This window comes from Neodiprion fabricii, chromosome 6 (genome assembly GCF_021155785.1).
Source record: "Neodiprion fabricii isolate iyNeoFabr1 chromosome 6, iyNeoFabr1.1, whole genome shotgun sequence".
Taxonomy (NCBI): domain Eukaryota; kingdom Metazoa; phylum Arthropoda; class Insecta; order Hymenoptera; family Diprionidae; genus Neodiprion; species Neodiprion fabricii.
In genome coordinates this window covers 24,969,729-24,986,624 of record NC_060244.1, presented here as the reverse complement: position 1 = coordinate 24,986,624, position 16,896 = coordinate 24,969,729, and the positions used below count along the sequence as shown (strand labels likewise).

At 43.3% G+C, this 16,896-nt stretch overlaps 3 protein-coding genes across 11 annotated transcripts in view; 1 reads left to right on the top strand and 2 right to left on the bottom strand.

Annotated features, from left to right (window-relative positions):
• The window catches only part of LOC124184338 (kin of IRRE-like protein 1), a 137,612-nt gene that overhangs the window by 117,515 nt on the left and 3,201 nt on the right, over positions 1–16,896 (top strand). For 6 of the 8 annotated variants that reach the window (XM_046573926.1, XM_046573922.1, XM_046573930.1 and 3 more), the window contains 3 exons: positions 13,277–13,470; positions 15,778–16,012; positions 16,415–16,542. In XM_046573926.1, the coding sequence (XP_046429882.1) occupies positions 13,297–13,470; positions 15,778–16,012; positions 16,415–16,542 (537 nt within the window). In that variant the 5' untranslated portion in view covers positions 13,277–13,296. Of the gene's footprint in view, positions 1–4,188; positions 4,612–13,276; positions 13,471–15,777; positions 16,013–16,414; positions 16,543–16,896 lie in introns of all 8 variants that reach the window. The other 2 variants (XM_046573925.1, XM_046573923.1) reach the window with 1 other exon arrangement.
• LOC124184340 (CD209 antigen-like protein E) lies at positions 4,912–6,194 on the bottom strand. The gene is made up of 3 exons (XM_046573932.1): positions 6,036–6,194; positions 5,704–5,940; positions 4,912–5,259 (listed from the first exon to the last, which is right to left on the bottom strand). Exons 1-3 carry the CDS (start codon positions 6,127–6,129, stop codon positions 5,078–5,080), a joined length of 513 nt encoding a protein of 170 aa, XP_046429888.1. The 5' UTR covers positions 6,130–6,194; the 3' UTR covers positions 4,912–5,077.
• LOC124184347 lies at positions 6,794–7,399 on the bottom strand. Of its 2 annotated transcripts, XM_046573939.1 has the most exons (3): positions 7,260–7,399; positions 6,957–7,164; positions 6,794–6,812 (listed from the first exon to the last, which is right to left on the bottom strand). In XM_046573939.1, the coding sequence occupies exons 1-3, from the start codon at positions 7,363–7,365 to the stop codon at positions 6,809–6,811; spliced, it is 318 nt and encodes a 105-aa protein (XP_046429895.1). In that variant the 5' UTR covers positions 7,366–7,399; the 3' UTR covers positions 6,794–6,808. The 2 variants fall into 2 exon arrangements, with proteins under 2 accessions (XP_046429895.1, XP_046429894.1); XM_046573938.1 differs by lacking the exon at positions 6,794–6,812 and having other exon boundaries at positions 6,893–7,164.

The window sequence follows — 16,896 nt, the reverse complement described above, 5'->3', positions numbered from 1 at the left end:
CGGGCGATATTTGTGCATCAGTCGAAATTGTGGATTCTTTGTGTTCAACAATCGAATATTTTCGCCCGATGTTTTTCAGTTTCGATTAATCGACTTACGATGATTTTCCTGAAACTTAGATAAAAATATCACCCACGCCGACGACATCGAAACGGCACCGAAATCACGTAAAATTCAACGCTTCAATTTCTTTACTTTGCAAGTCGTTTTAATCGCTGTGGAGATCACCAGTCGTATAACAGCGTTTTCTGGGTATGATTGATGAAGAGTGACGGTAATTATTTTATTCCGCTGGTTATATAGCTGTAAAATTCTGAATATTTTTTGAAATGTTGATACATAGTTTGAGGAGACGTATAAACTAATTCGTGGTGGCTCTTCGCCGGGTAACACTATGATGTCACAAAAAATTCCTCACATAGAATGAAGAATTATTCTTTTATAGACCCGAGGAGACGCGATGATGACATTAAATATTAACAATTCTGTGATTTTCTTGCAGTAAACCTGGCATCCAAACTATCAATCTCCTTGCAACTTTCAAAGTGTTATTGTATAAATTTTTAATATTGATTGAAAATATATTGATGAAATAACGTATGAACTGGGAATTATCTAATTTAAAGAAAAAAATCGTTTACGAAATAATCAATGTTTCGATTGTTTTTGCAATGATCGATTTTAAACATCGATACTTTTCGAACATCGATGATTTGAAAATCAATTTTTATTTCCATCGTTTAACCTTGTCCAGTGAGGTCGGATATATTCGGGATTGCTGGACATATGGTGCTGCAACGTCGCAATACATACATGGAATCTCAATTGGACAAATAAAGTTAATCTTGTTTTCTGGTAGATAATATTCACTCTAATTAAACACGCGAGTTCTACGAACGTTTTTGTCGTCGTAATTATTTCTGGAATTCTCACTTTAGCGCGGTTCATTACTAGTCCCGTTCATGCTAATGTTGCGATGCAATCGCTGCATTGAGTATTCGCGTACTCTGAGTGCATGCCCGTGGGTAAAGGATCAGTCTCTCTTGACTTTGTTAACAGTTTGCAATAACGAGAAGTTTCCCGTTGATAACCGTGCAAAGAAGACGTGTCTGAGACAGCTCTCTCGACGAAGTTTTAATCATCGAACATGCCAACAAAAGACTATTACCTGCATGATGAGTTCATATAAACTAACGTTTCTTCCATACCAGTATTGTTATTTATAACCAAGCGAGTAAATTTCTTGGGGAGTTTTCTTCTTGCCGGAATTTCTTCAATGCCGTTCTGGATGTTCGGAGTGTTCTGTACGAGCTCACTTTCATAGTGATTATCGTTTCTCATAACTAACAATAAGTAATGCAACAGTCTAATCTTTTTCTTCGAACGGTCTTTATTTTTTCCTCACATTTCGCAGAACATGATAATTAGTATTTGTATCTTGTTTGGTCTTTCTGTAATTTCGACGTAAACTGTATAAAGTAAGAGAATCTATGCTATGTCACCAAAACTGTGCGTGTATTCCTCACACAGTTGTATAATATGAATTTCATCACTACGCGTAGACACTCACTGACAACAACGTGATTCCACTAATGGGTAAATTATTGTAGCAAGAAGAAAAAGGGAGTTTGATATAAATTGTACGTTTGAAAGGTGAATATTATGCGGAAGATATCAAGCTCAAACATGCATCGTTTATTTTCGTGTTTGGAACATTTTTTCTTCCATTGAATAAGGTCTTTAGGTTTGGTCAATTCTATAATCTAACATGACCGAGTTCCCAATTGGTCCGCCCGCGAAAATAAAGACTGACAATAAGTTGTTCCACTCCATACATAACATTACAGTTGAGTCGGCGAATCGATACGCAGATTGGACTCTGTGCATAAGAAAATTGCGATTGGCTGCTGGTTTGATGTGAAATTATTTTTGACGGGGCGATGAATTGACCCCAGTAATGATGTGATATCTCAATATATGCACGGGAATAACGCATAAGTGAACGCATTACGGTGTAGATATATACAAATTGTAATCAAATCAAATCAAACCAAAGCCAATTACGTACCGACACAAAGCCAAGAGTCGAGCGATCCTATTTCCGCGAAAATCTCACCCTCTTCACCGCTGACTGTGCACCGAGTCACCTTCAAGGCTGTCGGACGATAAAAGGCCCCTCATGTCTGTCATTGCGAATTATACCTTGGTGAAAACAGCGACACGGGCACTGACAATGCGATAAAAGCCAGATTCGAGGCGAGTGTGAGTATTTGCCGAGCATTGTGAAGAAGAGAGGGCGTTACGAAGGTGAACGTAACGCGTGCAGGTTGAAACGAACTATATAATGACTGAAATTAAACGGCCAAAATAATATTTACCTAACGAGGGTTAAACGCCACCTCGTTATCTTGGAATTAACATAAAGTTTGGCTAATCCTCACCAAGCATGACCCCACCTGGGCGAAGGTAACACGTCGTATCGCTATACATCTTATCAGGATGTTTGGAACGAGCTTTTTTTTCATTTTCCGAAGGGCTTCGTGTGTACGCCAAAGTCACCGACCATTCGCATTCACCCGATTAGCGACACTCTGTCCGTGTATGGTATTACATTTACCTTTCGGTATGTACGGTCATTTTTATTCCCCTCATAAAAGTCAGCGTCCGGAGCTTGCACCGGTTCGATGGCGGGCACAATGAGGTTAATAGCTTTCCTTGGTAGTGACCGCGCGCTGAGCGGTGAATCGATTTTTAAAATTGAACAAAGGAAGAGTAGAGAGTCGGGTGAAAATAAAGATCGTTGTCAGCAGAGCTTTCAAGCCAATTAGCAGCTCTTCACTTGATGTTTTATCGCCATGCAAGCTAGTGGATTCTACCGCATGGTTCCAGACATTAGTATCGTATATATACATACTATACATATGTATGTATGTATGTACACGGACACACGTTAATTATTTTATGTTATACGAGCTGAGATGGAAGGTGTTTTTTGCACCCTCCTTCTACCCAACTGCAAGCCTCGCGTAAGGCTCAGCGAGTTTTCGCATGGGGTTTTAACGAGGGAACTTTTGCTCGCGGTATAGAGCTTTGGACTTGATAAATGATTTGCAAAACATCTGACAGGCGAACGGAAACGAGCTTTCGCCCCCCATGCGCAAGATGATACCGCGAATATGTAACGACTCGCGGATAGCTTCCGTATCCGGTGACTGTGAGGGAAAAATTGTTATTAACTGCAGCCGAAGTGAAAATTAAGTGTAAATAAAGTGCACAAGCAAGCACGTATTAAGTAAGAACGTTGCGTATATATACGGTTACGGATGAGACAACGAGGAACCCCCGGCTTAAACGTTGCATATACTCGTATAATACTTTATAAGTTTAGTGCCGTGGATTCTACCATTCACAAAGTATTATAACGGCGGCTTTTCATCACCCCGGGGTTATGATTGATGAGGCAACCGCGATATTATTTTGAGTAGCTATGTAGGCAACCAGGCTGCTGCCGGGCAGACCAACAGCCCAACACGACCTCCATTGTCTGTCGGTTCTTCTGTATTCACCCTCGCCGTTGGTGGCTTTTGTGCTCAGTGCTCTGCTGCTAATGGAAAGCACTTTTCGAACGCAACATACCCGCCTATCCGCCACCCGCCGCCACCGATTCTACGCCAGAATCCGCGGCCCTGCACGTCTCTTTTGCCTGTTTACCCTGCGCGACCTTGACGACTTGCAGACTAGGTGCGTAACAACGGCCACGTCCCTCCACCCTGTCCGTTTCTGCGTCATTATCTGTCTATCACTCTCCCACGCCCGTGGAGATCGGACGGAATCTTCCACTCGGTATAACCGGAAGTGCCTATATACCCTACCCGAGAGTATCTCGAACGTATGATTTACCGCCACTGAAGGGGACCGCGACTCGCTTCATTTCCGGAACAACCCCTGACTCGCACGAACCCGAAGACCCAAATGGATAATTCCCCGAAGTTTACCGGCTCGAAAATCTGATTTCATCTTCGTATCTTACAGTTGTACGTGTCTCGATTCACCGGTTGATCGATCCTACAGTGATGTGTGCAGGGATTTCTAATTCGGTTCTTGCATATACCTGCAGACATTTTGACAAGGCGTATTCCTTTTGCCGAAAATGAAAAAAAAAAAAAAACATATCGATACTTGTTCCAGTGCGGTGGAGGATGAAATAAAGGAGCCAGTAATACCGGGAGAAAATGAATCCTGAATGACGAAATGTGGCTGGCTTTTGCGATTGTGTGGTCCTGCGCGGCGAAGATACTACCGACAAAAGCCGCCATCCTCCTTCCATCCCAGCATCCAGATGATGCGCGTATAAGTATATCAGTCGGTTGGTACTGGTTCTGGGCCGAGAATAGTACGGGGTGAGGAGGTGCTCTCAAAGCGTTCACGTGGAAACTCGAAATGCCCAGTGGGGCTCGTAAACCCTTAAAACTCTGGGAAGCTCGCAGAAAAGTCCGAGCTTTTGGACCTAAAGCTTTTGTGAAATCTATAACCCTCTTGACCCTGGCTCCACCCACACTCTGCAGCTTGAGAGATAATCGCACCAAGACTTAAAAAATACGGACTTGGTTGGTATATATATGTATTTAATACAATGTATAGATCCCGCGCCATTATCTATGCCGGCCTTTTCATCTCCCCAACCATCTCTCGGCCATCGCTCAACAGTCGACAGTATTCAATGGACTCGGTAATGTGACATCGCATCTTTATTTAGTACGCAGCTCAATCGGAGGATCCGTAGATATAACTTTTCGACTAAGGTTGGTAGGAATAATCTGCACGTTGAAAGAATAATCTTAATATAGAAATGTGAAGAGCGGTGTCAAAAACGACGGACTACGCGAAAGACACCAAAGTAATTCATACACATTTCGGTTAGATGGTCGGTCTTTATTTTCCGCTCATTGAATTACAAAAAGTCGAGCACAGTTTTACCGATTCGATATTCTTCTTCCCTCTTCCTTTGCTCGCTGCCTTCCATCGCAAAGAGATACAGTTCCCTCCGAGATTCCGGCTTCCTCTATTGGTCCGGAGTCTAGACCGTGTTTGGTACGTGATACGGCACGGCTGTGGCAGTAGGTATTTCGCAGGCGAACGCCTTTCGCCATATACAAACCTTATTACACAGTCCGTCACCTCTAACGTTTACAGCTGCACAATTTCCGAAGGAATCCGGACCATTCGATTCCCAAGGTAAACGCGTGTGTCGCGATTCCGCTGGATGGTTGATCAGTGAAACAAAATCCATTACTCAAAATTAGAGACCAGTAGTTATGGTGTAATAAATTTCACTCCGCGTCAGCATCGCCGGGAAAAATCATTGGCTGGATTTGCGCGTGCAATTATGGTTTCAGTCCGGTGTGTTTGTCTATAAGTATACACACAACGTGCGCTGTGTTCGTTCATAGAAGCGTGCGATATTGGATTGCATCGCATTAAAGCTGACGCGGCATCCGCGGTGGGATTTAGCTATTCGCTCCATTTAAGTTGCATTCAGTGAAGCTCGATTAGTCTGCGAAATAGTTGAATCAGCCACACTCTCTGTCATTTGCATCGTAAATAAGCACTGCAAATCCAACAAACTGGAGAGCTTTCTCCCGGCCATGCGATTCCGCAGTCCGACAAAAGGAGACGGACTCAATTACGTAGAATTGAAATTACGGTTCTCCGTTGCAATCCAGTGCACGTCTTCTCTGCTCAGACCGACCCAGACCTCGGAGAACTTTGGCTTGTGCGATTTTATGTATCCTATCTTTTCGTGGGTGTCGATGACGGCCAAACGACCCCCCTCGTTTTTGCACACCAATTTTGCACTCGACCAGTTGCGTCGTTCGCGATGAACTTTGAAGGCTACCCCTAAGCTCGGGTAGTTAATGTATCCAGACGGGAGATTCGAGACTGGAAACAAAGTTAATTTATAATCCTGGAATCCGGAAGAATGCAAAGACAAGAGGGGTGGGAATATACTGTCGGTAATGGTTTGTTATGCTCACCCCTTGCGAATCCGTCGGAAGATCCGGCGTGGTGGGAAATTACCGAAACGGCCGACAGACAGGTTAGATGGAAAATAACGAGCCATTTGAACATGGTATGAAATTTGTCAAGACTTGATTACCAATCACTGGTCTCAACCTACTGAACTCAATAACACAGTAGTGCTCTTTATACGAACTAAGACGAGAGAGATAACCTTTGTGAACTTTACTAAGAATATATGATCAGATAAGAGCCAGATTCGGCTCGCTCGACACAAAGTTACTAGAATTTTCGTTCTCATTCACCATTGGTTCTCGATTCAATGTTCCACTCGAGAGATAATCTTGACCACTGTGTCGTCATACATCTTTCATACATCCATGTTTCAAAGGTCAAGAGCTCGTCTCGAGAATGATACGAGGATACACGTGGCACAAGTTCGTGAATATAGCAGCTTGATTTTATTTGAAATATCTATTGTATCATTTATCAACAATTACATAAATTACACAATGATTGAAGAACTATATCTATTCGTTGGCAAGGCCGGAAAGCTCTCGAGTTATGGCTCTTCTCTTAGTCGATAGCTAGGGAATCCGTTTTTTAATCGTTGCTGATACTGATTATTCTGCGGCACTTCTGTTGCTGTAGGAATTTTGCAAACGTAGGGTTCCGGTCAGAAACACAGCCTGTTTTTCCGTCCTGTGCCACTTTTCTTCGTGGCAACACAACCTCCGAAGCCCTCAGGCTGATTCGGTCCCCACGGTAGATCCAACAGACGTGCTTCTAATTAATTGAATAACGCGCATCAGTTAATTTTTTCTCCACGTTGGTTAGTCGCTCTCTCTACTTCAACTTCTCATCGTGAAAATTTATTGCAAAACTATATTCAGATGTACGGTATGATACGTGTGTCGGCAGCAACCCAGTCGTCATACTTTTTCTCAATACCTCCCCACACATTGGAGCTTGGATCCCTGATCCCATTTACCAATCCAACTTTTTCATGCGTGTCAATCACGGCGAGGCGACCTCCCTCGGCAATGCAAGCATCCTTTGCGTTACTCCAACTGAGTCCATCCTGATGTATTTTGTAGGCTGAACTTACTGTCGGATAGTGAACATAGCCCGCCGGTAAATTAATGGCTGAAATTAGATGTGAAGTTATAATTTTTATCCCCAGAGTCTTTTCCTGTTTCAATCTAAAATATTTTCAGTCTACTGAATTTGTTTCTACGTACTCGTTGTGACCGACGAGGAATGATACGGTCCCTGATAATTCGACGTCACCGAAACAATCAAAATGCAGACTAGCTGCAAAAATAGCATTCTCGGTGTTACGGACATTTTCGAAACGAAGCTATAATCTCCTTGGAGTAAAACTAGTTGCACGTAGCAGTTCTACTTCACTTTGCAGTAAACCAAGACGCTCACGTGATAAGACAACCCGCGTGATTTCTTCGTGCACATGCATATCGAGGATACATTCATGGAATCTCACTTGGAAAAAATAAAGTTAATATTGTTTTCAGGTCAATAATTTTTATCGTAATGAAACATGACCCAGTTCCACGAATATTTTTATCGTCGTGATTATTCCTGGAATTCCCACTTTGATGCACTACATTACTATTCCCGTACTTGCTAATGTTGCGATGCAATCGCTGCATTGAGTATTCGCGTAATCTGAGTGTGTGCTCTTTGGTGAAGGGTCATTCTCTCCTGACTTTGTTGACGGCTCACAATAATGAGAAGTCTCCTGTTGATTACCGTGCGAAGAAAGACGTGTCTAAGATGGCTCTCTCGACGAAGTTGTAATCATCGAACACGCTAACAAGACACTATTACCTGCATGGAGAGTTCATGTAAACTAACCTTTCTTCCGTACCAATATAGTTATTTGTAACCAAGCGAGTAAATGTCTTCGGCAGTTTTCTTCTTGTTGGAATATCTTGAATGCCGTTCTGGATGTTCGGAGTATTCTGTACGAGCTCACATTCACAGTGATTATCGTTTCTTGTAACTAACAATAAGTGATGCAACAGTCCGATATTCTTTTTCTCTTAATGGTCTGTATTTTTTCCTCATAGTTCGCATAACATGATAATTAGTATTTTTATCCTGTTTGGCTTGTCTGTAATTTCGACAAAGGTTATATAAACTGAAATGATCTATGCTATTACTCCAAAATGTGCGTGTATTCCTCACGCAATTGTATAATGTGAATCTTATCACTACGCGTAATGATCGTTGGTTTTGTAGCGACTGTACCAGAGTTAAAAAAAATGTATTGCTTTGTGACGTCAGAGAGTGGTCAAACTTCTCTGAAATCCCTGTATTTTTTTTTACATACGAGTTATTGGCCGAGTGTTGGATACTCACTGAAATAAATTATTATAGCAAGAAGAAAAAGGGAATTTGGTATAAATTGTACATTTGAAAGCTGGATATTACGCGTAACATATAAAGGTAAAACGTGCATCGTTTGTTTTCGTATTTTGAACATTTTTTCTCCCATTGAATACACGTGAAATTCCTTTCTTTCCATTCTATTCCTTTAGACATGGACGATTGAGTAATGGATATGGGTTTGCAGCGGATGCGAAATGTACTTCACGCTTTACGATTGGACATAAATCACAATCGACGGAACACTCGGCTAAATGTACGAACCTTTGTTGCGCAGCATTTTCATTCTTCGTATGAAATTCAAACCGATCACTAAGAACAGGGGAAAAACGTGAGGAGAAATTGAGCGAGACACTTCCGACTTGAGATGTGTCTGACAAATTAATCGAAATATCACTTGTACGCTCGAGACATGTGACTTGAAATCTCGTTCACGTGTAATTCTAAAACGGTTTCACAAGCTGGATGAATCCAATTTACACCGGTACTCAATTACAACTAAGAAGCAAGTCCAGCAGTTCAACTAGAGACCGGTGCGGTAACAAATGTTGGCTATCACTATGAATCCAGATTAGCCCCAGAGCCACTAGAGAGATGAATTATTCATTAACGTGATTTTCCACGTTTCAATCTTCGCTCGCGTGTCCAACCACCGGGTCCTTTCCTCGGTGTCCATTCGCCGTTCAATGCAGAGTCTCACGTAACCGGCAACCGATCCAGAATCGATCTGTTGTCAACCAAGATTAAATTTATATATCAAGCTACCTTGGGGATTAACGCGACGTTGATTGGCCCATTGTGCGTTGGAGGGCTGTCAACAGCGAGGCTGGTCCACGGTGTCAAGTTACGTGACTGGAATGTCGGAACGTTCGGAGCAGTGCGAGCTTCGAGATTCTCATTATCCGTTAAAACGCTTGGCTAATTATGGCCCCACAGTTTAATCTCGAAAAAAAATCGAGGGTAGAAATAAATGCAAAGAGAGAAATTTTTAGTTCCGGTTACCGCTCGGTCCTTAACTATTTTCATTTTTTACCACAATCGAAAAATATAGTTCCAGGTAGAAAATGAAAATTAGTTTTCTAGCTGTTACCGGAAAGTCTATTATCCGTTACTATTCTTTCTCATTGCGATCACTGTTACTATATTTTCTTGTAACTGTTGCGAAAATTTAATGCTTGTGCAAGAATAAATTGACGTTAAAGCCTTGTTTAACTAAACAAGTAGAGTAAACCTCACAAACTGATTTTGCGTTGCAATTAGCAAAAAAGGATCGACAATAGCGCAAAATGGTTACGCGTACCTCGTTTTTCATCATTCCAACAATATTCGAACACCTCTTTAACGATACCTGTGTTACAGAATTTTTCTAGGTACCTACTATAACAAATGAACTTTACTTCAACCGTTACAGCTACGTGCCTATAACCAAATTTTTGAAGCTAGAGTAATAGCGCGGGTTTAAACCGAGGAGAAGCGTCGGGGTGCAGGGCATGTATACGTAGGCGGATGAATCAAGTTTCTCTTCTCCTTTTTCGCTTTTGGCGAACGCCAGTCAAAGGGGATTGTAAGGAGGATAGAGAAGCCGGAGTTGGTGAGCCAGCTATTCGACGCTAGAAGTCGACTAATTCAGAGCTTTTCCAGCTCAAAAACTTGCTAGAAATACGTTAAGTGAGCGCTTTGTCAGTTCGCACATGCTCACTTGCGTATCATGGACGCATGAAGTGTGCTTACATGCTCATATGCAAACCTCTGAACAAAGACCTGAATGGGATTACCGTTACACGTTCCGTTAATTTTTTTTTCCCCCGTCTTTTATTCCGCTTCTTCTTCTTATTTATTTTTCGTCTGCTACAAAAGAGAAAAACTCTGACGCGTACACGAGCTCGCATGAAACGAGTTCTTTTTATCATCCCTCTCGTTTCTCTGGGATGATTGACTATTACGTGAAATAGCAAGTTTCACGTATTCGCAACGGGTACAACGAAAATAAGGCTATCGGAGTGTGAACTGTGAGATAACATCATCGTTGTATATCTCGGTTACCTATCTACGTATAAAAGATTTTAACCCAAGGTTTTCAACTTTTCCAAAGTTTAAACCTGCAAGTTTCGGCATAAAGGCACTCCGCGTCTTTACTTTTCAAAGAAAGTGAGGAAAAGTTCGTTCCCTCGCCAACATCCGCGGCTCTATTTTTGCACCCTGTGCGGTCCCCGGTCCAATAACGGCCTTTAAGTAACGGCTATCGAAACCACAGTTCATGCTTTTCGTATAAAAAATGAATGAGAATACGAAGAAGGAACTAAAAAATCCCCCGGTAAGCCGAGTTACCAAAGTATCGCTCTTACATCCCTTCGCTTTCCCGCAGCTTCGGTGTAAATGAAAGTTTTCCCGAGCCGTATAAACACAGACCTGAAAGAGTAGTAATTCCATCTCGTGTCCAATTTGCCGTTGGAATTCCAACGGACATACGTACACGCACGTATGTGTCTATACATCCCTTCTTCGACCTTTCTAGTCCTTGGCCGTCGCCGCTTTGGCTCGATTCTGCGTTGGATTTAATCCAACAAGAATCTCCGAGACGAGTGTAATTAGTTTAAGGAGAAGAGGAAAAAAATCGTCCCCGAAACTGGCGCGTTACGGTTGTGGAATCGGGAGTGGATGGAAGGGTGTGGAGTGCGGGGACGGCGAAGAGCTTAACTTGCGGCAGCAGATAGACAATAGCGAAAATCAAGAAAGTTTGGCTTATCAGGGTGACTTGCGACAGCTTTGAAGCGAACTTTTGCCGGTCCTTCTGTCGGAGAAATGTGCGTTGTAACCGCGGCCGCGGTTTTTTTGCCTCAGCACCGGGACCGCGACTCTATGTCCTCGACTAATCACCTCGTATTTCAACTCTTTCTTCGCCCCTACCAAAGTCGGATTGTCTGTATAAGCTTATCCCTTGAAGTCTCCTGATTACCTTAAACAATTTGTAATATATTCAAGTCGGACATGTTGTGATATACAAGTTGACAATAATGCGTAGCGATTTTCAAATCTTTCGCCTAATTCTCGAGCGATTCGCGCATCTACTCGAATGAAAATTTTCACTTCGCGAGGAGCTTTCTTCATAGATATGTTCTTCTTCCTCCTCTTTCGGAATGGCTCTGGGGAATCTCGGCATGGGTTCCCACGTACATTCACTTCCTCCTCTTTACAGTGTGAAAATGGCGAAGCCTCCCTGGGGGTAATTTAAGCTCCCAGAACCCCCGAACTCCCGACTGCTTATACACGTTGTACCCGTGTCGAATCCAGTCGGCGGGATCTCCGCAAGCAAAACAGTCTAACCGCCGCCCCCCGCGTTCGCCTATCCCGCCGGAAAATTCGCTTCAAGGGAAACACCCGATGTTAACCAATCGGGAAACGCGTCAAGTGGCTCAAGTGCCCCCCGAGGTCTTCCCCGCCCTACTTAACCCAGCCGAATTTGGATCGAACCGGAGCTCGAACCTTCGGAACTCCGCTCGTCCTTTTGCCTACCCCTGCAGGCAATCAGACACGCCGGTTATCCACGCTTATCGCAGTTTCCGATTCATTATCATAACGTATGCATTCGCAAGAAAAAATGAAGAAATTTTCGTTGTTTTAGGTAAGCTGATTCGACGACGTTGTGAACCGAATTGCGGCGGTAGTCGTGCAAAAGTAGAACCCAAGAGATAAACGAACTTCTATACGTAGGCTTTGGGCAGTGAATCGTGTGAAGATTACAATGATATATCTTAGATGTTTGCGATTAATTAAAAGGAAATGCCGGTCATTTGTTATTCACACAAGTATCGGGGTTTCAATCTACTTTTCCAAGACAGTTCCCCAACTTGACTTCGGACGAGGTAATTCGATCCTGTAAACGTTCCGTCAAGCTCTTCGTAAAAAGCTCTGCCGCTAACCGCGTGCTATGGTATTAAAATTTTTTCTGTCGGCAAACGTACATGAAACACGTCGAGGTCAGCTTACTGTGCAGATTTTCTTTAGTAAAATCATTACAACGTATTTCAGCTGTTGCGTTCCAATTCTATCGCAAGATCCTTGGCTGTTTTCGATTGCATATTCTATGCATGGTTCCATATTATGTATATGTATATGAGATTTTCACAATATGATAATTTTCGTCGATAGGCTGGCACGTGTCGTATAATCGTTCTCTCAGGTTCTTCGTGATGCTCCGCACACTTCGCCTTATTCTTACAATCGTCCGTGTACAACGTATAGGTATATGTAGGTACACCGGCAAAAAAGTCGGGCTCGACGATTTGCCGCTCGTTTTAACCCCAAACGCAACATTACGCAATTTTGATTTTCATTTCATTTCATTTTATTTTATTTTATTCCCTACTCTCACGGTGTGGAAAAATCGCAATTTCAACTTACGGTGGTTGAAACGTATGTTTATTGTATTTTTTATGGCAACACGTTTCGGCGACAGGATATTGCGTGAAATGTTTCAAAGGTTGAAGGTCAGGGAGGTTTCAAAAATTTTCACGTGCGATAAGGTTCATTGTGTTCATTCAGAGAAATATTCTAGCATACCTGCCAGCTTTAAGATAACAATAGAAATTATTCGATTATACTAATTTCGAGAAGCACTCAGTTTGCGGATTGTGCGTGTTTTTACGCAGGCGGCTTACGGTACGACAAAATGTACCGCCGCGCCGCCTATAGCCGCAGGGACACGCGGGCATCAATTCGTTATTAAAGTACAGTGACCAGCGGAAATAAGCTTGCCCGCGCCGTTCCGGTCGTGCACTGAATTCCTTTCTTGTGTTTTGGGATAAGCCGGGCTTGGGTCGCGGAGGACAAAGATTGTACGATATTTCAGGTTGCCTCTGCGCAGACACGATGACCGTGATACGCGGCGGAGAACAACATTTGTCGTCGTCGAACGATTTTCGAAAGAACCCGGAGAGGAGCTTCGAGCCCGAATTCGACCTAGACGTCGTCACCAACGTTACCAGCCTCGCTGGCCAAACCGCCTATCTCACCTGTCGGATAAAAAACCTGGGCAACAGAACGGTCAGTGTAATTCTCATCAAGAGTGCTGGAGTATTTTTTCATGGCTATTTATTTCTTGAGTTACGCAAAGTTTTAAGTCATTCTTCTTGAAATAACAATCCTTCAGATACACTTTTCTTGAACCATGTGACTTAAGTTTAGATATGTGGATATCCATTATCCTCTTTTTCTGTTTTTTTTTGGCCGGGGCAGGGGCGGGGGGCGGAGGATATGCGAAAAAGGTGAAACGGTAAATGATCCAGGATTGAATTTCACGAAAGAGCAAACGATTTAAAGTTTCGACATTGAACGCGAAGAGGGTAAAAAGGAGAATAAGAAATTAGATTCTTAAGTCGGATATGGGCCGTTCCTTGAAATTCTAGGCTCGTTTCACCTTGACTAATTAAAGTCAGTGAAATGTCTTCCGACGAGGGGGATCGGTTGGTTTGTCTGAGAGAAAGAAAGGGAGAAAGAGAGAGAGAGAGTGAGAGCGGCTGCCCAAAACTGACGAAGGGATTACGGTACCGGTCTGAATTGAAAAGTTTGCCGAGGTTTTCACATTGGTTAGCTACATGTTTGTGCCTGTGCCTTATGTATACCTACCTACCAAGTGCATACAGGTATACCGCACTCGGAGAAGAGATACGTTGGGATGAAACGTGGGAATCGCGATAGTGAAATTTCCTCCACTAGTAAATCTGGCGGGAAGCTTTGCCCGCCTCTCGCTCTCGCTTCCCAATCCCCATTGCCCATGCATGTGTGTTTATCTAAGGGGTGTGCCGTCTGAATTCACCCTCGGGCCGTTCCCTTATCTACTATCGGAGATTCCGTGTTCGGACCAAAGTTGGACTTCGGCCAGAACGGTAATGCACCCCTCTGCAACGCCAACCGCACGAATATTTTTACTCTATTCACTCTTTCAAACTATATACGTAAACGCGGGGCTCGGATCGGGAGGTCGGAAAATTTTAGTCACGACGTATCGACTCTACGGCGAATTGTGATGGGAAATATATTTATTATTATTCAGGCTTACGTTACGAATATCGTGAGATACGAACTTTCTGACCGACGAATATTATCTCCTTTTCTAATACTATGTACGTATATATGTAATTCGTTTAATATTATATCTTTTCTCGGCCGTAACGTTTTTCGTATAAATAATTCAATTAAGTCGAGCTTTGCAGCCGCTTACCACCTCATTTTTATTTCCAAAAAGTTTCAAGATCATAACGCGATATTTAAGAGAACTTTCCTTCGGTCCGTAATCTCCAAGTGGCGGTATATTAATCTATATAGGTGTCTGAGTACTGTGCTTGCGAATATCTCCATCTACACGGGGTTTAATCGTGATATTTAAAAACTCGCTACTTTCGAATTACCGTCGAGTGACGAATTTTATTTCGCGATTCTTCAGGATTTAGAAAAGTTTTTTTACTACAAGAAAAACCTAAACAAGACAGATTCTCGAAATTCGGGTATTCCCTCAATCTCCCGAAGATCAGATATAGAGAACGAAACAGATGTAACAAATTCGCGTGTCAAGGGGCAAGAATCTCGCTCTATTTTTCACACTTATCGCATCGCGATCTAGTGAGACATTCTTTCCAATGTATCGTCCAGACTACACAGCCGTCGTACAAGCATGAGATATAACGAAAATAAGTGGAGTCTGTAAGGTCTCGGTTACCTGGAGCATACATATACATATAGCGGACGAAAAATTCTCGCCGCGAAATGCGTTGATAAATGTCCTTTCGGAGTCCAAAAACAAACAAAAATTTACAATATATATATATATATATGAATAATAGCGATCAGAATTCCAAAACAACGTTTACCAATTTTTCACGAATCTCGCGAATTATAAGTTCCGAGACGCAGGCCCGATAGCCACATAAAATATTCGTCCGAATCGTACCGTCGTTTCAGTCAATTATACCGTCCGGAAATGAAAACAGCAAAGTAGCGGTAGGCAGATTCACGTGAGATTGACGATGTGAAATCGGTTGATTATCACGCAGAAACACGCGTGCTGATTTTTCATCGGGATAGCGATGGAATCGCGAATTACGTGCGCGGAACAGCGAGTGGTCAGAGACACCCGCGCAACTGATCGGTGCAGCAAACGTTGGCAGATGTTTTCTGGCAGGTTACCAAAGCCCTAATGTTATCCGGGAACAAGGGGCGGAAGGGGGGAAGAGAACCTCGGGAAATTATCGTTACTCAAGAATTTACAACTGCAGCTCGAAGGCGCCAACAGGCGCCAATGACTAATAAACCCGGGCCTGATTCTTACCCCGTTTTCCGCTCCCCTTGCTCCAGGTTTCCTGGGTGCGGCACAGGGACATCCACATCCTGACCACCGGGACTTACACCTACACGAGTGACCAGCGATTCCAGGCGCTGCACAGGCCGCTGGCGACCGGATCCGGAGGAAAGTCCTGGTCAGAATGGACCCTTTGCATAAAATGGGTCCAGGAAAGGGACTCGGGTATCTACGAGTGCCAGTTATCAACTGCACCGGTCACTTCTCACGCCTTTCGGCTGAGCGTTGTAGGTGAGAGTGTACGTTTTTCATCGCCGGATAAAGCTACCTTTGTACGTCTCGAATAATTCAAAAGTTTCATGCCGCATGACGTAGATGTAGCGTGGGTGTTAATCTCTCATTGAAAGTCCGGTACATGGCTGACACGAGAAATAACTCAGTGAAGCTTCCAACTTTTTACGAGCCTTAAGGCAAGGCAATCTCGCCGTTATTTCCCGGCCTATGAAGTGTTAATGGTTTATGGGTGTATAGTGTATAACCGTGTATGTACTCCACTTCAAATAATTTTATCATCCCAGCCCACGCCCCCTGTCCGCCTCCTTCTTTACGGGACTTTGCTAAATGATCGATGATATTTTTTTCACCAAACGTTTCCCACCCGACGTTCGGAGCTCTGAATCTCTGTCCTTACAGTTCCGATGGCGAGGATACTGAGTGGTCCGGACCTCTACGTCGATGCCGGTAGCACGTTGAATCTCACCTGCGTCATCGAATTGAGTCCCGAACCGCTGGAATACATTTTCTGGTATTACAATCAAAAGGTAAATACACTATACTTGGGTATACGACTGAGGTGAATCAGTGATGCGATGCAATCCTGTTACTCGGGGGATGCATAGAGCATATAATACATCGTCGAGCTCGCGTACATGTAGATATATCAACGAAGCGCGACGCTATACGCCACAGCTTTGTATCAATCTATGCAATACGATTGAGCGAAACGTCTTCCTGTTCCAGTGAACGGCACGTACGCGTCTCACGACAATGCAGTCGCTTTGCCAAGAATTTCCTATACACGGATATTCAACCGGCATATAACCCGCACCTGTAATGGAATTCGTGACAATTTCTGCCGGAGGTTCACCGGGATCTTAGAATCCCGGGTTTGTCCC